The sequence below is a fragment of the Cariama cristata genome, unplaced genomic scaffold, assembly GCF_000690535.1.
Source record: "Cariama cristata isolate BGI_N322 unplaced genomic scaffold, ASM69053v1 scaffold4129, whole genome shotgun sequence".
NCBI classification, from domain to species: domain Eukaryota; kingdom Metazoa; phylum Chordata; class Aves; order Cariamiformes; family Cariamidae; genus Cariama; species Cariama cristata.
The window spans coordinates 33,666-55,640 of NW_009633867.1; the positions used below are offsets into that span (position 1 = coordinate 33,666).

Below are 21,975 nucleotides of genomic sequence, written 5' to 3' on the forward strand. Positions count from 1 at the left end.
CTGCCAAATATGAGAAGTTATCTTCCTTCAAAGCTATTTAATCACCCAGTGACATTTTGCACTCTTGAAAACAGAATTCAGAAAGGGCCCTGGAATTGTTCTTGTGGTAAGGGCATGTCTCGTTTAGTCTCCTCCTGATTCTGGAAAGGCTATTCCACTAATGGCTTCTATCTCCAGTATTTGGTACAGAAGGCCACATGGTCACTCTAATTCACCCTTGCAGTGCCTCAAGAAGTACGTGGCAGAGCTGATGTGGAAGGTGGAAGATGAACCAGATCATATGAGCTGTAGCTTTGTACTGACCTTTGTGGAGCACTGTTAATAACTGGCTGCCACTCAGGCTTCATATCATTGACTGCAACCCTTTGGGTTCAGTTTCCAGTCAATCTTCCACTCGTCATGCATACATTCAACCCACATCTTCACAGCTTGGCCACAAGGACACTACGGGAGACTGTGTCAAAAGCCTTGCTAAAATCAATATAAATAACTTCCACTGCTTTTCCCTCAACCACCAAACCAGTTATCTCATCACATCAGGCACAACTAGCCCTTCGTAAATCCATGCTGGTTCTTGCCAGTCATCTATTGGTGCTGCATGTTCTTGGAAATGGCTTCCAGCAGGATTTGCCTAATAACCTCCCCAGGAAAGTTAGGCTGACAGCCTGTAGTTACCTGGATTCTCCTTCCTGCCCTTCTTGAGGAGGGGTGTGATGTTTGTCTTTTTCCAGACATCAGTAAATTTCCCTGACCATCATCAACTTTCAAACATGACAACGAGTGGCCTTGCAATGACATTGGTCAGTTCTCTCAAGTAGAGCTCACTGAATCCCATTTGGTTCCATGCACTTGTACACCTCTAGTTTGCTTACAGGGTCTCTAGCTTCTCTTCCATTTGCTGTGGGTAACACTTCAATCCCTCAAACAGTAACAGGGACCTGGGAGACCTGAGAGCAACCCTTGCTAGCAAAGGCTGAGGCAAAGAAGACTTTGAACACCTCAGCACCATCCATCACAAGTGAAAGGCAGTCTTCTAAAGCATCCACAGTGAAAAGACTTCCTTTGAAATGCAGCCTCACAAATAAGCAATGATATCTGTGATGGGGGTAAATATTCCTGGAGTTCAGCTACTGGATTTGGGCAGCTCTCAAAATTTCATTTAATGAAGGCATCTAGGAATATTCATCTTATTTTGATGAACTGGGTTTCATACAAGACCCAGGAGATAACTCTCTGCACACACTGGTACTGTTTATGTCCAAAGTCTTGCAAAAACGGTAAGTTCAAACAGCCCCACTTACAGCCCTTAAAAAATGAAAACCCTTAAAAAGCATAAAGTCCCTCAAGCATTTTACATAAAACTGAGAAGCCAAATCTAGATGTAGGCACTGAACTTAAAGCATCAAAACTATAAGGGTTGAACACCTACAGCTTTGGCTGGCCCCCATGGGAATTCAGAGGATCAGGCCTGACATTTCTAACTCATCATCACCAATAAATCAGGTTTGACTATTTCCACAGAGAGCCAGCAGCGCTGATGGGAAGTGACTGCCATCACGCATTGCAGACACATGTCTTCGGACAATCTAAATTGTTTATCTTCTTTACAAGGCTAGTGTAATTGATTCTGCGCTGGTCACTCATGACAGCAGAGTAAACTAAATGCAGGTTGCCCGAGGACTGAGATAATGCATTCCTGAGAGTGCATGATTTGGCATTTGGGCCAGTGGGAAAAACACTCTTCTCTTTACCATCCTCCTCCCTCCTCTTTGCTCTACCTTACTGCAGCCGTCGCCACAAACAACCAACCACATTGTCAAGATCCAAGGAGCTGTCAGTTTACATCAGAAGGAAGGCGGTGACACGACATGTCACATTACAGCACAGACGCTCCAGCTGGCTGTAGAGCTGTCATCATTAGCAGCAAGACACCACTGGGAGCTGGTGTAGCTGGAAGTCGGTATAGACAGGCATTTGCTCGTTATGGGTCTCTGTTTAAGATTCTGGAGCACAACTGACTGTCATACCTGATGTAACACGTCATGTGCTGCTTGCGCATCCCAAGGTATCTGACTTCATGAGCGTGTTTTCTTTTCTGCCTCCGCACATCCAAATCCAATTAAAACCCTGGTATGGTTCCTGATAAAACAACTCAAGCAAACTCAGGAATGAAAAATGAAGGAAGTCCTAGGGTAACCAGTCGGTCTTAGGGCACTTCACCCACTCTTAAAAGCAATCAAACTACCCACAGGCAAGCTGATATGATCACTATTCTGTGAATGGAGCTCCAGCCAGATAGCTACAGCAACAAGGTGCTGTCCATCCCCATGAGCTTTGCCTCCTCAGGAGCCAGAGGACAATGCCACACTGAATGAGAATACATTGCCATAGCCAGAAGTCACTCCAAAACTTGCTGTCCCAGCTCTGACCCTGTAATGATCCATTCTGTGGATTGATAAAGTTGAAAGATGCTTCTCGACTCACTGAAGAGCTCAGGTTGCTGCCTCCTGAGGTAGCCATCATACAGGAACACATAGACAACCTGTGACTGGCTGGCCAACATAAAATACAAGACCTCCTTGCTGGAAAGCTGTGGTATACTTTTATCTGACAGGCTATGCAGATATAAGGTATATCCCAGTAGCCTGGCTGCCCTGCCAAATAGATGGGAGGAGGAAACAGACGCAGCAACACATGGGAAGAAGCGTCATCGGGGAAAGTAACAGAGACAGAGGTGCTCATTACAGTATGATTAGCACATCAGGTAACAGTGAGGGGGCGTAAGTGGTTGATGTGATATGGATGAGTGACAATCTGTAGCGGCCCACATACTCATCACTGAGTCGGTCTTCCTGGTGTAAGCACACCTGGAGTCAGCAGCCTGCCTGGGGTCGCAGTGGATTGGGCTGTAGACATAGTTGACTATCAAGGACAAGATATCCCTGCACTTGAAGGTCAGTTAAACGTTTTCCAGGGTGTCTCCCATTAGAAATAAGGACTGCAGCAGCCTTAAGAACTAGATACTGCTGCTTTTGAGCAAGGCAGATCCCCACACTCAAATCAGAAATCCCAACCAAGTCCTATTTCAGATACTGCTAACAGGAAAACTGCCCATAAGCTCAATTCTTTGCAGGATATGATATTAAGGATGGGGCATTACAACTTAATTTCACAACTGCTAAGTACCTGTAGGACTGCATTATCTGATGTTTGCTAGTACAAGGTGTGGGAGCCTGGAATCAATGAAAACCAGGTCATGGATGATGACTTGTTTTTAATGAAAATCTGCATGCGCAAGGATGACTTTTAGATTTCCATTCACAAAATTTCAATTGACAAACACAAAAACATGACTTTCCACAAAGGTGACAGAAGCAAATTAAAACCAGGACTTTCTAGCAGCTTTTCATTTCTATTTGCAGTACTCCTTTAGAAAAGTAGTTTCCAGGTACGCAGAATAAAAGGTTCTGAATTGTCTCCCTCAATCAGAGCACACATGAACTTTCTGCAATATCTGCATGGCCAAAGATCACATACAATAGCAATCAATAGTGCCGTATTTGACAGCCAATCATTTCAAATAACCAAGAGAAAATCGCTTTTATTTGAAAAGGAGTAACAGAGTTCAGTACAAAGGGTGAGATTCACTGCATTTAACATCAGTACTCAAAAAGTCAAGACGACCAAGCTAGTCAATGCAGACAACTGTCTTCAAAGAACTACTTGCTGACATCCATCTTGAAGTGAGAAGAACTGCTCTTTGGAGGGACTCTGGAGAGAGCTTAGGTGAGACTCTGCTCTTTCAGAAAGACAAAGGTTGTTGAAATACACCCTAAGTGTGGTGCTCATTACATAAAGAAGACATTAATGGGTAAATTTTAAAGTTGGAAGGGGAAATTGAATATTTTCTACATACACAGTTTTCTTAAGTGTTGTTTAGATAAGAATTGAAGCATATATTCTAGAAAGGCCTCAAATCTTGACCTGAATCTCGTATCTGTTAGTATTTTGTCCTAATTGATCTCCTGCTTAAAAATGTGTCCCTGCTATTTTGTTTGCACTTTTTTTTGTGCCATTCATTCTCACCAGGTTCTTCTGCATTAGAGTGATAGGCTCTATATTAAAAGCAGTAATACTACATTTAGAAAGCCAAGAGTTGACTTAATTCAATAATAGCTAAGCGTATAGGAACAGTTTATCATAAAACTGAGGACTTCACTGAATAAACATGGCATTTTTCATCAAAATCTGGATGGCTACTAGGAGAAAGACAACAGAAGTGAACCATTCAGGTGAATATTTCACTTGTTAAGTTGCTATAGAATGAATCAAGCAGTTCAACGAAGCAAAAGAATAATTAGAAAAGTAAAATTCTCACAATAGAAAAAAAGTCTTTTGTTCTCTTCAGTTCCATTTTTTAAGTCTCCCAAATAAAAGAGCGCACATCGAAGACTTACTTTGCTTTAAGTGTTTCCTCTTGGAAATTCCACTGAGGGTCCTCCACTAGCTGCAGTTCTCGTAAAACACTCCCTGGCTTGTAAGCTGCATTGATCACCATGCTGAGAACCTATCAAGAGACAAAACCAAGCAGTCCTTGAGCACACTGAATATGATCCCAGGTGCTGTACAGGCAGGAGTACCTTACAGGTGCCAATTTATGTTCAAGGTTGCACAGAGTAAGTGCTAGATGCAATGAGAAGAGGTCTCAGATTGGATCAATGTGCCAAGCATAGTGTAGACAACACATTAATCTGACAGGGTGACTGCATTAAATGCTGCTAGCTAAGCCCCCAAATCTCCTGTTAATTAGTAATTTTTCTTTGAGACCGACCCTCTCACTCAAAGCGGATTCCATTGACTGCATCCATACTGCCTCAATTTAATAAAAAAAGAAAATACTTCTGATGGCTGAACTAGGTACAAAGTCATATGTACCACTACACACTGAACACTAAACGGGAAATTCACATACTTGAGGTCAGCAATATGCTTAAGTGTCTGAGTGCTGCGTGCCTTGACTATATTAACAGAATATTAATGAAGTCTACACAAAAGGAGTTTGCAGGAGGTGTGCCTGAAACCCAGTGTGTGTCCACTCTGTACAACAAAACACATGTGCCAATCCATTTAATCCAAAGTCTCTGAGAATAAAAATGATTCCTACTATTGGCTCAGGGAATCCAAGCTTTAATAGTTTACACTTGGCCTAAGGAGATAAATACAAGAAAAACAAATCTCTCAATAGCACCAGACCATGTGTTTGAATACTCCGCATTGTATGCACACGAATGACCCCACAGTGAGTCTGGATTGGTTTTGATATAATTTAGCTCTTTACCTAACGCCTGTTCTTAATTCTCTGGGGGCCTGCAAATGATTTCAGTATGATGAGCGTTAAGTTTCCCCAGCACCCATGAACGTGGTTCATCAGAAATTAAAAACTGACTAGGTCATGTTGCAGCGAGCAATTTCTTTATGGTTGGGGTTTTTTTCCTGGGTTTGGTTTGTTGTTTTTTTTTTTTAAATGTAGTAACCTGAGGATTTGCTAGCATTTTGAAAACCCTGTAGCATTAATCATTTTCAGGCAAGGACTTCATTTAACGCTGTTTAGTACCATGTAAAATGCCAGTGGTTTGAGTTGCTTGGCTAGGTTATTTACTAGAAGCAAAATTTGACTTATCACTGGGCCCTTGGAAACATTATTTGAGTCACTCTTCAAAAAAGTGCTATTAGAGACACTTAAAGCAATGCCTCATAAGAAAACCCTGCAAATAACAGTGTGGCCATATCTGGGCATTATCCCAGACACCTAACCAACTCCAGCCCTGCAAAGACACCCACAATACCAGGACTTTTCTCAAAGCTGGCTTGTCATCAGCAGGACTCTGTAAACTTCTAAACTCAGTTTAAAAAAAGAGTGTTTTGTAAGAACAATCATTTCCCTTTAAGGGGAAAAAAAATGGGTTTTAAAACCTCTGGCTTTTACTCTTCTTGTAGCTCAAATAAGCCACTGGGTTTGGCATTTTACCCTACAGCAGAAGTCGATCACCACTTTAATACTGTTACCTTCTAGCAACATTATCACTTCATATTACACCCTATTAAACACTAGAGAGAAACAAGAATACTGTTTCTTGTGGAAAAATTAACTGTGATTAAAGCAAAAACAGTGAAGAAACCTAGGCCAGTTTCCAACTTTCCAGTTTCTAACTTTCTCTGGAGATGGAAAGTTACTTCACCCATATCAGACTGATCAAATTTTGATCTGATTCACTAAATTCCCTTTGGCTGGAGTGCGATTAGTCTGACATTTTGGAAGTTTATTTTCAGCCTTCTCCGTCAGGAATGGTTTGGGTGCAGCCAGCGGTGCCTTAGAGCAGAGGGATGGATTAGGCAACACCAGCCTTTGCTGCTATGCATCTATGAGGTTCTATTTTGATACTGCTGAATTTTGGACTTTCAGAGTCAAGTAGGTTGGAGTTACATCAGACAGTATGATCACACAGCACCACCACAAGCCTCTACCCAGCCTTATAAGCACCTGACAGCTATAAAGTTTTCCATGTCACAGATTTTCAAGTGCACAACGGCCCTTTTCTGAGCATGTCCAGATATGCCTGATGCCGCTGAGCAGTTCAGCACCTTTCTTCCTATCATAGCTTTCTGGTATTCACACATTTCCCATCTCTCCACCCCTCTTCATTAATGGTCCTAACTCTGCACAAAGCTTTCTCAGGAGGTATCACTGACACGGTATAGTTCAAAATACCATCACACCTCTTCTCCCGTTTTAAGAGCCCAATGATCAGCATCCTTACGAGGAGAAACTCTATTTCCCTTCTATCTGAGATACGAGCCCACATTCCTACCTAACAAGAGAGACCCTAACTCCCAGGCTAGCCTTGGGCAGGACAGTAAACAGTTATTTTATTTTATGTGGAATAATGACGTGTCTGCGGGACACAGAGAGAAGGGGAAAAAGAAGAGTTCTTTGGAATTCTTTCATCAGATGATCAAGGATCTAAAAGTGACCTTTTGCCATAGTCAAGGTTGTAGCACTTAAGTGTTGACATGCTTATGACAGTCCATGACATTTCAAAATTACATATGTCCAGATCCTAAGTTGGAGGAACTACTACAGATGAGCTGAAGTCCACAGAGAAGTCTTGAGGAGGATGTTAGTGACCCCTCTTGCAGAAACGCAGTTTATGTCTTTCCAGCCTACAGAGGTTTCTGCCATTCCAACACCATATCTGATCACTAATGATAATGCTATCAGCTCGGCTCAGTCATACACCTAAGGCTCAGTACAAGCTACTTAATTTTCTGAGCACCATGATTTAATTATGCAAATTTCCCCAAAGAAGTCATGCTGTGCTCCAAAAAATTCAAGTTGCAGAGTGCAATAGCTTTCCTTCACAAACGCTGGCTGATTTCTCCTGTTTGCATCAGTTGGACAGTCACATTACTTTTAAGTCCATTTTCTCTTTAGAGAAAGAGCAAAGTGTCTTAAAGATAGTAAAAGCAGTAAGCAATGAGGCTAATCTATCTTTACAGCATATTTCCCTAAGATATGGTGGGTTATACATCATCTGAAGTCTTAAAAAGACACCTCATTTTGTTTTACAATGTTGCCATGGTAAGTTGTTGGCATAGATGGAAGAACTGTTCAGAAGTATTTTTAGATATTCTGATCCAAGAACTAAATCTAAAGCTGACAATGTGTTTATTTTAATTTAACTTAAAGTTAGCATTTATTACGTATCTTAGCTACTATACAGTCACTATTTTTCAGCCCAAATGCAGTTGTTGGATAGCAATGGTTGATGTCTCCACTGTATTTGGTTCCAAGTTTCAACTTCTTTTCCAAACAAGTATTTCAGGAATAAGACAAGCTTTGCAGCTGATGTTAAACAACCTCACTTGCCTCTTGGGATGAAGGAAACCACAATAAACCACTGGTCGCAGCAGAAACTTGTGCTGGCATCAGGAATAATGAACAGCTCGGCTTTAAAAATAAGTTTGGCACTAGATAGCACAACAGTTACTTGTCACTCACCTAAGGCTTTGCACAGATGCAAGGATACACACACACACACACAGAATTAAAATCAGTATTTTTGATCATACTATAAAATAAGTTGCAATTGCTGTCAAGATTTTCCTGGGAAATCTTGCTCAAAGGCTGCCATTCTGGAAAGCACCTTAGCACTTTCCTCCTTGCAGAGCTCACCACCTCTGAATCCAACACTAGGACAAAGCAATTGGGCAGAAATCAGAGGAATGCAGTAACAACTCAGAACTTGGCAGAAATGCCTGTTCTGTTGGAAAAGAGGTGCTGCACAAAAGCAAACCTGTCTGTGCTGCTTCTCTCCTGACACCTCAGGTGTGAATAACCCACACTACTCAAATGGATGGAGATTCTCCTACTCTGCACTACAAGGGTATCTCCTAATCTTGTTTAATCCAGAAGCAAGCAGTACTGATCCATAGCTATCTCACTATTAGTGTGTAGGTGACCAGCACCAGTTTCTTTGGAGCTGGATCCAGGATGCTGCTTCACTGTATCGCTGATGGAGGTAAGGAAGGACAAGACCTTGGGGGAAAAGAGGGTTGAGGAGCATCATGAACTATAGTTGCGCTGCATTTTTTGATACAACCCTCATGGCTGAGTGTGGAGGAAGGTAGAGGATGGGGAGCTACTCCCTCAGCATCCAGCCAGGAGCAAGGTCTCCCATCACCTGATGCTAGTGGGGAGAGGACATCTCTCTCTTCTTGCTTTAGGTAACCCAGGCCAGGGAATGGGGCAGAAATTGGTTCTTCAGCTGTTTTTAGTCTGGGGTTTCCGTGAGCACCAAACACAGCAGTATCTCCGTCATGGAGACTGCTGCCCACTGTGAACTGGCTGGCGACTGGCACAGATTTTTAACTAGAGCATCTCTAAAGGCAGTGAGTTATGGCTGGAGACCAGGGTGATTTAAAAAGCTCTCACCAGCCTGCTACTGATTCCACGCTTCCTTCGTAGCTGTTGTTTTGAGCAGTCTTTCCTACCCTCCCCTGTGTGATGCCAAAGTAAAGCCCATGTATAATTTATCTACTCCAGACAAGTTATGCTGATGCATAATTTACAACAGCCTGCAATTTTCCTATATAGTGAGAGATAATTATAATGCATTTGCATTCTTGGGGCCATAGCATCAGTGGGTGTAAAGGGAGACAAAGGCATCAAGCTCAGCACCAAGACTGGGTTCAGAGGGATGGGGACCCTTCTGAGCTCTTCAGCTGTGCAAAGCCTTGTGGCTGTGGTCTTGGGCTGGAGGAGATACCTCCTATGCTGTTCTCACCACTCGGCTCTGCAGTCCTTTTGGGTACTCTGGCAGCTGCTACAGATCTTCATCTCAATGCAGGGATGTCTTCTTTGCCACTTCTTGCCTCCTCCACATGCTCAGTACCTCTATCCTCCCCCCCGCCCATGGTTCTCTGAGCTGCTAATACCTCTCTTATCTTGACAGCAGCTCACAGGAACCAGGTGTATCTCCCCTACAGCAACACCCCGAATGTCTTCTCTTCACCCTTTCCAGAATTTGGACCCGGTCCCTGTGGCCAGAATGACCTTGAATTTATCTGCAAAACAACACTGACCAATGCTGGGCCATTGTCCTGCTTCTTGGGAAGTTGTTCACATCTCCAAAAGCAAGATGCCCATGTCTCACTGACACTATTTGCTCCTTTAGCAGGCAATTCTGTAAGGATGCAAAGCAAGAGAAAATAGGCTTTTTGTAGGAAACTCGGGTTGGTTTCCACAGCCGGTAATTGGTCCCATTCTTGAGGCATTTGGAGAAGCTGGTCTTAGTCTATGCAGCAGTTGGTGAGGACCTGGCAGAATCTTTGCACTGCTTATGTTTCCAAAATCCAAACTCCAGGAGGAAAGGAGGAAGAAACATTAACGTAAGTATTAACTGTGTATTCCTCATGTTCACCCCACGTTGCTCTTTCATTGCCTGTTTTTCAAGTCGCAGCAGATTGCTAATGCTCCCCATCAGCAAGCCGCTATGGACTTGTTTTCAAATTTGGCAGCTGTCAACTTTTGCTCTGCAACCACTTTATTCTGCTTTCTGCTGAGGGCTATTTTTGACTTGCTGCTTTGAGACCTAACTGTCCCACCTGCACAGGCAGCTCAATTACTGGGTTCTCTTCTTGGCTCAGCTTTCAACCATGTGAGACAACCAGTAGTGCTGTTGTGTATAAAGCAGTGCACGCAGGTGACGAGAAAGTGAATGGGGACACAGGAGCCACTCTACAGTACAGTATGGAGGTGTTTTCAAAAGCGGTGGGTGATTCGGGAGGAATCTCACCTTTCAGGTGTTTCTGTTAAGGGCTGGGATTCATCTCATTTCAGACAACTGCAAACACCCTGAGCTGGGCATCAAAGGTCTTGCAAATACATCAGATAAACGGACACTTATAAGTTCCCATGCTTTTCCACCAAGGATAGAGGAACCTTAGATATGCCCCTGCATCCACATCAAGTGGGGTTCATATAGGTACAGACCTGAAAGCTGGAAGATCTGGATTTCTAGAAGATCCAAGTCAAATTGAAATGGTATCCAAGACACTAATGGCACCCTGCTTATCGAACGATACCATCTTGCTGTCCTCTGCCACCTGCAGTCACCTTGCCTTTCATCTGTATATGGACCATATTCTTTGTGGAAAATCCTTAGGCATTTTTTCAAATAAAGTAGCTTTCCTCTGAGGTCAACAGCAAGTGCTCTACACTCTGGATTTGGCCCAAAGCAAGCACTGATTGTGTCAGGATGAAGTGAACAGATGGTGCAGCTGTGTGGTATTAACCCATTCACGTTCAGCAAGAGCTGGGCACACCACAGCTTCCACTCAGCACATCGCACACACCCTTGCTTGGCTTTCTGTCCTGTTCACTTTGGATCTTGATGGTTTGGGCCCCATCAGACCATGGTCACATATACAAAGGTGTCACCCACACTGAATCTGCTGGCCCAACAGCATCGTGGATGATTGAGAAACAGGACAATGGCAACAACCACAGAGATCCTCCCTGGGGTCGGCTCCGGTCAGAACATGAATTGTCTTGCATGCAGTTAGACAAAACTTGCTCCCAACCAACAGAACTCCCCATGTTTCAAAAATGTCACCCCTCCCATCAAAACCTGCAATGCATATACCTACCCTCTCTTCCCAGCTTGCCGGAATGACTTATGGAAACCACTACAGAGCTCCAGGACAATTTCAGATACATTCTTTTCAAATTCTGGGCCTGGCAACCATGTCCCATGCTTTCCCCTGAAATCCCCCCCAAAAGATAGCTGAGCCATACCTCTTTGAGGACCAGCACGCACTTGCCAGGCCCGACAGACTGAGGTAGCTCTGCTATTCTGCCTTTGTTTAAATATGGACCTGAGAAGCAGCGGTGGTTGATGTAGAGCTGGGGGCAGCAGTATCTCCCATTGATGGTGCCTGCAAGGAGAAAGTAGCATTGACGTGCGTATAGCATTTTTGTAAAATAAATCAAGGGTCCTTCTTCTTCCTCCTAGATGTGGGAAGGAGGGGAGAAGAGAGAAGGCGGCACAAAAGTCTTCCCTGAGATAGAAGGCAGAGAAGCCTCTGCTACTCGAATCTACCCAATATGGGAAAAGCAAGTGCTTTTAATAGCAACTGATTTGGCTGCACACTCTACCGACAGGAGAATCGGCAAAGGATTTCATTCATAACGTGACCCGAAGCTCTTTCATAGCTGGCATCGCAGATGGATGCGAGCGACTCAGTTGCAACTTGCCAGAAAGAGAATGTATTAGCTGTCTTTCACAGATACGGAATTGGCTCAGGGAGAAAATTCAGGTGGAGAGCACTACAAACCCCTCTCCAGCTACTCTCCAACCCAGCAAGGACTGCAGTGCCATTCCCCTGTCCCAACATGGGTCTAGAGAGCACTTTTTTTGGTCTGGGCTAATTACTCTGGGCTCCTTTATAGCCCATGGAGGGAAGTGGGTACTTCTAGATGCAGTTCATGTGCCATCCAAGTGGTTACCCACTTTTTGGTTATCATACCCCAAAAGAGCCTGTTTCTCCCCATTTGATTGCAACAAGGCCCTGAGATGTTGGCTCAGATGCCAATGCACGTCCTGCAGTCTGCTGAAATAAAGTGAGTTAAATCCTGCACCTCCTGCTGAGTCTACACAATTAACTGGATGAATATTGCACTCTCAGAGCCTCCTGCCATTGCAAAAGGGGAGAAAAATTTGCCTTTAGCAGAAGTACCAACCATTCCACACGGTCTTCATGCTAACACAGGGACCCATTCAGTCCTGGTGTAAGCAATTTCCTTGATGCCACTTAAAAAGTCACATCCATCTCCACCAGGGCTTCATTAGTCTGTCCCTAACATCGTTAGCTGAAATGGGCAAGTTGCAGGGGAATTCTGATAAGCCCAGGAAGACGCAACGTTCACACATAGAGGACCAGACCCTCACATGCTGTACTTCAGAGACTCCTTACACTGTTGGTCGGTCCACACCGCCTTACACCCCCGAGGATGTGGTTCCATCTCCCCACATGTATAACACACTCGCTCCCTTTTTGGGTTCATTCCCCTCCATACAGGCAACTGGTCATTAAATATGGATCCTGCTGGTGCCGAGCAGCCTCACCTGTTGTGTCTGGCTGAGGAACCGGGCAGAGGTCATGAGGTATTTTCTCAACAGGCACTGTGGATGGTAACCTGTTAAAACAGCAATTTGGTGTATTTAATAGTGTCAGACAGGACAAAGGGGCAGACCCAGCCTTCAGGCTGGACCAAGAGATACACCAGCACCTGCCTGGACCAAGGAATATTGCAGAAGAAGGAGCATTGCATATTGCAGAAGAAGGAGCCAGATCTACCCCTCCTCCAAAAATATAGTCTGGTCTGTGAGCTTTAGCCCTTTGGGCTGCAAATATTCACACTTAAATCCCTTAAATTCTAGTCTCTAAAAACTGCAGGGGCTAGATAGGGAAATGACCTCCTGGTACATGTCCATCTTCTATAAGCATCCCTCACTGGCCATCAGACACTGGCTATGCAGTCCCAAACAGGAAAAAATGTCTATTACAAAGACTTTCTAATATGCTTAGAAATATTTTAGATTTAAAAAATCCCCTTGTCAACTCTGCTGCAGTATCTGGGCAGCAGTTAGCAAAGCCACTCAGCTTCTGTGTGTTATCTCCCCTGGAAGACTTGATGCATCCCTGTAAAAGTATCACCTTAAATAATAAAAACTTACTGCTTTTCTGGTTGCACAACTGCAATTCTTCTCTTCCTTCGCACTGCAAAAATGAAGCAAGGAAGAAAAAAATAGTTTTGTACCCTTCTGTCCTATAAAGTATACCCATAATGCATAAAAAGCTGTATAAATGCACTGACTATAAAATGACTTCTAACACAATGAAATGGTACTTAATTACTATCGCCATCTTTTCTTGGTATTTTTTAAGTAAGTCACTACATCATTAAAACCTACTTTAAAGATGTAATAATACATTTAATCTTTCCTCTGGAATGCTAATATTGTGTTTTATGGGATCAGTATAAAAAAAAAATTAAAATAAAAACACAAATATTTTTCCATACAGAAACACATATGGGTAAGATTACATTTTACAAGCATGATTACCTCCAGCATAATTTATCCCTAGCTATAAATTGCGATAAGGCTGTATAATGTTGCCATAGCAGTATTCTCCCAAATTAAGCCCTGGATGCCTGATTTTTAACTTAAGCATATTTAACTCTTCAAAAGGGCTGACATATTTTAAAATTTGCCTTTCAGATGTTAATTATTATAAACAGCAAGGCTAATTTTTCATCTGGTGGCTTGAGATCGGGGTTGGATAGTTTCTGCAAGGAACAGGAGAACAACACCAAGCCACTGAGCACTCATGAACTGCCTTCAAATGCAAATCGAAACGAAGGAAATCAGTCTTAATACACACTGGAGGCAGGACAAAACACTAACGGCTTAATTGGGCCGAGAGAGAGTTAAATTAAGCACTAGGGAAATCTCTGAGCTGGTAAGGGCAGTGAAATAATGGGATAGATACCCTGGGAAGGGGCAGAAATTCCATCACATGAGGACAGCAAACATTTCTCAATTTAGATTGAGCAGATCCTGTTTTGGAGAAGGAGGACCTGAATGGCCTCTTTATGTCCACTTCACCCTATATTTTACGGCTTTTTTTTCTAATTTGAGGACCTGCATCCCTAATTCACTCAGCTGCCCGAGTGAACTTGGCTCAGTGCAATGAAACCTCATTTCACTCCAACAACCCCATCACAAACCCACAAGCCACACTGTGCAATCCCAAACCACGTAACAGCCTTTCTCCGTGCAAATAATTCCATTTTTAGAAGGTTTGATCACACAGACAAGTACAAATTGCTTATTATCAGTGCTGCAGAGTCTGGTCACTAATTAGATTTATTACTATTTATTACAGTACACTTACAACCTGGTTACTGGTCTGCTAGTTGGGTTGGTAGTTTCAAAAATTGTATTATAGACATCAGACAAACTCTGTGATAAACTCATTGATGTAATACCTATGCTGTTTGAGGTTTTCATGTACTTACAAACAGCTTTGTGTGGTGGAGTTAGGTTATAAGCATTCGCCTCACACCAGCCAACGGGGAAAATGTCCATAGATTCTACATCAACTATGTACTCTGGAGAGGGCATCTGTAAACCTATAAACACAAATTTATAATGTAATTTAGACATGGGAATACCAAGCTCAGAACCATTCGAGCATTCATCATGAACCAAGGGAAGCAAATGATGGAACACGTAAAAATAAATCTGCTTCCCTGCATCAAAATCAGGCATCATTTCATCTTCAATTTTTCACAGACAGCAATGATAAGGCTGTTGCATTTACAGTTCAATGTGATTTCAGAGAAAACCCCCATTAAGACCACACTAAGGGAGCACAGTGAAGCAGACAAAAGTAAGGTTAAAGATGCATGACTTTAACCAACAAGACGGCCCGATTGCCCCCTTGGTTTTTTTGTAGAGTTGCACAAGCAAGTTAGCAGAAGGTCAGCTGGGTGCTTGCTCTTACTCGTAAGAGAGTGCACATGGGCTGTAATGGGACAATAGCCAATGTGAAAGGCATTTATGCCCCAACGCCCCCCTGAAGCTTTTTCATGTAGTTCTGCCCTTAAGTCACTGTTTTTAAGGGTAGGAGATGGCCACTTTTCTGTTTAGAGGTGCCATGAATTCTCCTAGGGCTCCTCACTACAATATGACCTGATCACCCAACAAGGGATAGGCAGTATAAAAACCCCAAGTGGGGCAGATGCACCAAGTTCTTTGGCATAATACTGACTCCAAAGCCCATTGAAAATCTCTGCTTAAAGCAGATCTCTTCCAGTTTGGTTATTATGTCTCCTTTAGAAGACACTCTCCTGTCTTGGTTTATGTGGGTCACACTCAAAGCCCACTGCAGCAAATGGAAATATTCCCACTGGCTTTGAGTTCTTTTGAAAACAACTCTGGGTCCTGAGTCAAGACACTATTTAATTACTCCAATTCAAGTCTGTCTGTGCTGGCACAGCCTGGCCAGGAACTTCACCCCTCTCTGCCATTTCCACGCTAGGACCTATAGCTCCAGCATGAGATGATCTCCTAATAAAAGAGACCAAAGGATCAGCAGCTTTCCCTGCAGTATCCTCGCCTTTGCATCTGTTACAGCATCTTTGCCTTTTGCTTAATGCAGCAGCGTTTGACTGTGCACAGTTAGATGACTATGGGGAACTTCCCACTAATGAATGTTCATCAAGGGCTTGCAGTGTAATTGAAACAGTAATTGAACTTTGTGATCGGAATGGCATCGAGGCTGAGATGCAGCACTTGGATCAATCTTGTCTCTAGTAATAAACTTGCTGCACTTTGAGATCGTGTGGTTGTATGAAAACCCAAAGGAAGCAGGAGAATAGGTGCTCGTGCTCACACTGCTGCAGGAAATAATTGAAAAAATGAAATCATGATGTCTGTGTACGTTCATGGATGTCTTCATGGTATTCCTCTGAGCGCTGCATCATGTTCACGGATCATACATTGAGAATACAGTCTCTATTTCAACAGGGTATGGGGAAGGGAAGAGGATGGGATGATAGATGGCACATGACAGAGAACACAACCTGCTCACATGAGCTGCTGAGCCTCAATGCGAGGTCTCAGCAGCTGGCATTCCCTGCAAAATCATTTCCATCCATGAGGCAATATCAAGAGGTCACTGCTCAGTTTGAACCTGATGAAAGCTGCACTCTCCAGTGGGCAAAACATTTTCGCCTAACACCACAAATCCAGCTGAGGAACTGATGTGAGAACTGCTGAAGTCAGTGGCAAGATACGCACAAAGTGAGAAAGCTATGGATCAAGCCTTAAACAGAGTAAGAGATCAACAAAGTTCCCACTGAAATTTCACCAGATCTGGGAAAATCCACAGTTTTCATTACTGTAACTGTTTTAACCCAATAAACAGACCGCCTGCTTGCAAACAGCAATAGATATGACAAGAAAATTTTGGTTTTAAAGTTTGCAGCTGCAGCCACCCTGATGAGCAAGGAAGCACCACAATGTCTGCTCTCCTGCAACACCACTATTCCTCTTGTAAGACACATTCACAGTCACTCCATCCTCCTGGGCACTGCTTCTTCCTTCTGGCAATCGATAACCCTGCCTTCCACTTCTGACATCTAACTGCTTCGTTTGGCCTCACTCATATAAGTGGAAAACAGCTTGTTTGAGAGTCATTAGTTTCATTTGCTGCATTTTATGCTGTCATCTTCTCAGACTAAGGAACGTCCATGAGGCTTGAGAGGTTAAATGGAAGAGAAGAGGGAGACTGGAAATAGGGTGAGGAAAACTTCCATCTCCTGCTAGGAATCTTATAGGATGGGCAGAACAGAGCAGGAACTCTGGAAAATTCTCAAAGGGAAAATTATGGAAAACGTTCCCAGAGAAGTGATTAACAGAAGGGTTTTCCTCAAATTCCTAGGCTATGCAGAGAGTGTACATTATTACTTGTATAAATTCACACCAGAAAGCTTCAGCTTTAAAACCTAAAATGAACCAGTAAAAATTAACAATGCAGATGATGAGTAATAAAGTAGCAGAAAGTGATGGGATGCGCACAGCATCGGATCAGCCCTATGCTTCTTTTCCACCACGGGGGAACTATACTGCTGCTCATTAAATGCTCGCCCTGAAGTTTACAGAGTTTTGCTACTGTACAAAGCGTGATTTATTAAGCAATGTTCCCTCATGTCTAACTCGACGCTGCTTAACTACTGCGTCCTGTTTTATGGCTGCAGTTTGGGCTGTCAAACAGCGAAACTGGGAGGGCAACAATGAAAGCTTCAGACGCCCTCATGATAAATGGTGGGACCCGAGGTCTTCAGTGATGGGCTCCCATGGTACTCGAGGAGTCTTGCTGCTACCAGAATATAAATAATCAGTTAGAAACAATAGTGTATTAATGGAGTCAAAAAAACATGCGACATTTCAAGCCACATTTATTTTACAACTCTGCAAGCAGGGTTTTGGGGTTTTTTTAATGCCAGGTTTTAGCCTAACACTGTGCATACTGTAGCCATGTATTTCAACAGCAACAAAGATTTCTTTTTTATTTTTGCAGTCTTTTGTATCTTTTCCTTTTACTACAGATCATTCTATTCCTGGTATTGAGACGTAAAACAAGCATAAAGCATCTATATAGCAGAACTCAAAAGACAAGGAGATGCACACAGTTTTTTTTGATGATGAGTTGTAAAGAATATCCTTTAAGAAATTAAAAGAGTAAAAGGCAGAGAGAAAGAAAAGATGGAGGGGATCAAGGTGGGAGTGTGTGGCCCTCTCCCTGCCTTTATCCAGGGTCCTGGAGGACTAGTTGATTTAAAGACCCAAGAAACAGCACTTCCTAGTCAGTATAATCATATAATGGGCAAGAGTTTAGTGAACACTGAGTCCCTTTGAAAGCATTACAGTTCAGGGAGGAAAAAAAAAAGGATTCCCAAACTCCATAAAATCTGCATATAAAAATGAAGGTACCTGGCCATTTAAGAAGGGGAGTTGCCAAAACGGGCCAGATTCCTTGACCAGATGGGTGTAAATTCCACTACAGCTTTAGTGAGAACTGAATTTCAAACAAGCATTGATTCCAGCTCTTTAACAGAAGTATTTGCCACATTTGCCAGGCTGCGGATGAGCTTTTGCTACCTCAAGTCAGAAAGCAACCAGTTGTCTCAGACGAAAAACCCAACACTCGCCATTGCACACAGCCCTACCAAAAGCAAAGATGCGAAGTCGTACCTGCTCCGTATGCTGGAGATAATCACACAGGAGACAAAACTGCCTGGGGTGACAGCTCTATGTCAGGGATGGAGCAGGATGACAACCCAGCTCTCCCACATCCCTCATCTCTGCTACCTTCGGGCACACACCTGCAGCTCTGCTCTCCCCAGATCTTACTCGGCCCAAACCACAAGGCTTAGCAGCAAAGACATGAGAAGCACAAATTATTTGGCCTGCCAAGCTTTAGGTCAGGACGAATCTCTCTTTAGGTAGCAATGGAGTTATAAATCTCTGAGAATGTGATTTAACACGGAGGTATTGGGAAAGCCTTGTCTATCACAGAATGCTACTTCTGTAGAGCTAAACACCACAGAACACCTGCCCTCATTATATTTTACAGCAAGCTGCTAGCATAGACGAGGTACTTTGGGTTACCTGACAATGTTTTTACTGAATTTAAGGGCTTTGATCAGAGACCTTTCCTCTTGTATAAATGGCACTGCACATTGTCAGATGCTGAAATGCTTCTTGGGTTATTATAATCAGTGCAGCATGATGCTGAAGGTGATGTGCCAGGTGACAATGAAACAATAGAGTTAGTATCAATCTGGCTTCCACTGTCTTCCAGACCCAAATCACTGAAAGTTGAGCATCTTGCAGAGGAAGGAAGGTAACTTTTCGTGCAGATTAGGCTCACATCTTCATCTGACACGGGATTTCTGCAAAAACTCCTTGTTGTGACCCCCATTCCTCAGTCCTTTCCTGAAATTGTATGCTTGACTATGGTTTGCACTCCCATTAACCCTTTCCTAGCTGTTTTACTCTGGAAGGGCCAAAATAAACTTGCATTAATCTCTGAGAATAGAGGCTTCACACCGCTTTTGCAGAAACAATCTTGACAGCAGTCCATATTTAATGCACTTCAGGAGAATTAATCATGAGCCAGCGTACTGACCCCACAGGCCATCAGAGAAGACATAGATAACTGCTTTCCTCCCTCCCACCTCCTGCGACGAAGCTCCCACAGAGCAAGCAGGTGTCACTGACCTCAGCAAAGGGAAAGACTTGCCCTGTTTCCTTTTGACTCTGCTTTCTGCAGGGCAACTCTAACCTGGAGCCCACCACAAGCTTCATTTCTCCCTATCCCTTCCTCCTCTTAGGGGTCAGGGATACCAACAACGTGCACTACTCCCTGAGCTGCAGAATATGACTGCACCTTGCTTTCCTCCCAGCTCACTAAGATAACATGCCATTGTATTTCTTGGAGTTGTACGTAGCAAGTGTTTAACAGATGCTGCTCTTTCATCAGCCCAATCTCTCAGGGATGCCTGGAAATATCTAGTGGCATCTAGCAGAAATGCCTAAGCAGAGCTGCACAGTATCTACCTATCAGCACGTGATTGGAAACAAAGGGGTGGAAGTATTTTAACATCACGTCTCCCTGAATCATCATGGCAGCTTAATCAAATGCATTTTATTTTGCGAATGGGAGTGTTCCAGCAAGATGCTGATTTTTGATTGTGTCAGGGCTGGCAGCACGAGGGATGGCGTGTCTGCCTTATGCATTCATCAAGAGGCAGAAGCACTGATCTTACAGAGGTTAGTGATAAGCAGGACCTATGGGCCACCAGAAGTGTCTTTGATATTTTCATGGTTCTCCAGAAGAAAGCAAAGCAGTATATTACATTTGCAATTGATGTTGACCCAATTACTATTAATTTCAGAGGGAAACTGAAGCTCTTATACCCCTTATAGATGAAGCCAGTAGCTTCAAAAAATAGCGTGTTACCTTGATGGGTAAAAATGAAAATATGTTGTGACAATGACAGATGCTACAACAGCTTTATGGTTTATTACAATGCCCATCAAAACACCTAAATGAGCATGGCTTTCTGCTCTCAGTGACTTTACCAATAACACCGTTTTTAAAGCAATAATAAGCAACAACACGTTGCTCTAAATTATACTTACTTAAGAAGTCTTTGTTCAGATGAACTAAGAAAGAAAGTCCCAAGAGCAAAACCACATTAAAAATGAGCTCATCTATACCTCATTTCAAGAAAGGTGGAAATGGAATTTTTTATATGGTAGTACGCTCTGCTAGTTCTTCAGCACTCTCCTAATACTGCTTGTACAGTGGTGGTGTTCTCCATGGGGTGATGGCTTTCTAAACTCTACGTAATAGAGTTACTGCCTGCAAGAGCTCTCTTAGCTCAACGAAGGAAATTACTCAATCACATGGAGAAGGGATGTGACCATGTAACGGCCATGGTGAGGAACAGCATATATTGCAGAAGCTTTATGGACCTAGATGAAAAAAAGGAGTGAAAGGAAGAGGAAGGAAGGAAGGAATGAGGCTGCAGGGGGATAGGAGATCCTATGAGAGCATGTTGGGAATCACAGTGGAAGTCTCAGCCACACAAGCAAGGCAAACATCTATTCCCAGGATGGAGGTCTATCATGATGGCAGGGAGGAGGTTTCTATCATCAATGGAGATCACGCTGATAGAGTCCACATGGATGGGAGGATGGAAAGTCTTGTGGTTCCCCCAGGCAGAGAGCAGGGAAAGATAATTCTTTATCAGATATTATTGGTCAACAAGTATAAAACAGAAAGGCTGGAGAAAGCGGTTTTGTGCAGAGGATGAAGGACAAAATTAGGAGAGCGTTCACGCGAACCACATAAATACAAGAAGCCTTTACAGCACATACCTTCAAGGTGAAGCCACATTAACCGTCCTTTAACTGAGGTGATAGAAGCGACACATATCTCTGCAGGGTTCCTGGGGTTCACTGCCTCCAGCTTCATGTTCTTGGTAAAGCCACGGCTGAAGGATGTCTGAAAGAGTCAAGAGCCAACACTGAAATATGGCACTTCAGCACTGCATGCCTTTAATTAGGCTGTCCACTGGGAAGCATAAGTTTAGCATGGCTTGCTTTCCACTGGAAGTGCAGGATACACTGAAGAACACAGTGGTACTCAGATTCAAAATGGCGCTGCCCTGGACATCCATATGAAAACACAATGATGGCAACAAATTAGGAAGCAATGTATTTCATGGTTTACTCCAATCTCTAACTCTCAGAGACTGGAAAGAGGTTACTCTACACCAGCTCCAAGTATATTTGAATGCTTGCCAGTGATGCATTTGCTATCTACTGTTGTTGATGGGCTATTATACAGAGGGTTCCCAGATGTCCTGTGCTTGAGCATCTCTAACCTTGCTAGGAGAAACTTTGTAAAGCAAATAACCCATCTTGCCCGAGACCAGAGAAATTTCTTCACACATTTAGTCGCCCAGGCTGACTGAGGTTGGAGAAATTTGAGTAACCTATTCAAGTGTGGTTTATTTCATGGAGTATTTTAAGTTCAATGTACAAGGTCCTTCTCTGTCCTATCTTCAGATACGTAAGTTCATCGGTTGTAGGCGGGTGTAGATGTAGCCAGTTGTGTTTAGTGCTACAGCAGTACCTCTGTACACTTAAATAGAGCACCAAAGAAACAGGTCTTTCACAGGTTATTTGAGGCCCCCGCTGCCCTCCCACTCTTCTCCAGTGAAGACAAAGCCAGCCCAGATATTACAGCAATGATCCCCAAATGAGTGGT

At 43.2% G+C, this 21,975-nt stretch overlaps 1 protein-coding gene across 1 annotated transcript in view; it reads right to left on the reverse strand.

The window, feature by feature from the left end:
• The window catches only part of SFMBT2 (Scm-like with four mbt domains 2), a gene marked incomplete at its 5' end in the record, with an annotated part of 62,471 nt that overhangs the window by 9,892 nt on the left and 30,604 nt on the right, over positions 1–21,975 (reverse strand). The window contains 6 exons of the mRNA XM_009706911.1: positions 4,458–4,567; positions 11,357–11,496; positions 12,687–12,757; positions 13,299–13,341; positions 14,645–14,758; positions 21,081–21,207. Of these exons, the coding sequence (XP_009705213.1) occupies positions 4,458–4,567; positions 11,357–11,496; positions 12,687–12,757; positions 13,299–13,341; positions 14,645–14,758; positions 21,081–21,207 (605 nt within the window). The remainder of the gene's footprint in view (positions 1–4,457; positions 4,568–11,356; positions 11,497–12,686; positions 12,758–13,298; positions 13,342–14,644; positions 14,759–21,080; positions 21,208–21,975) is intronic.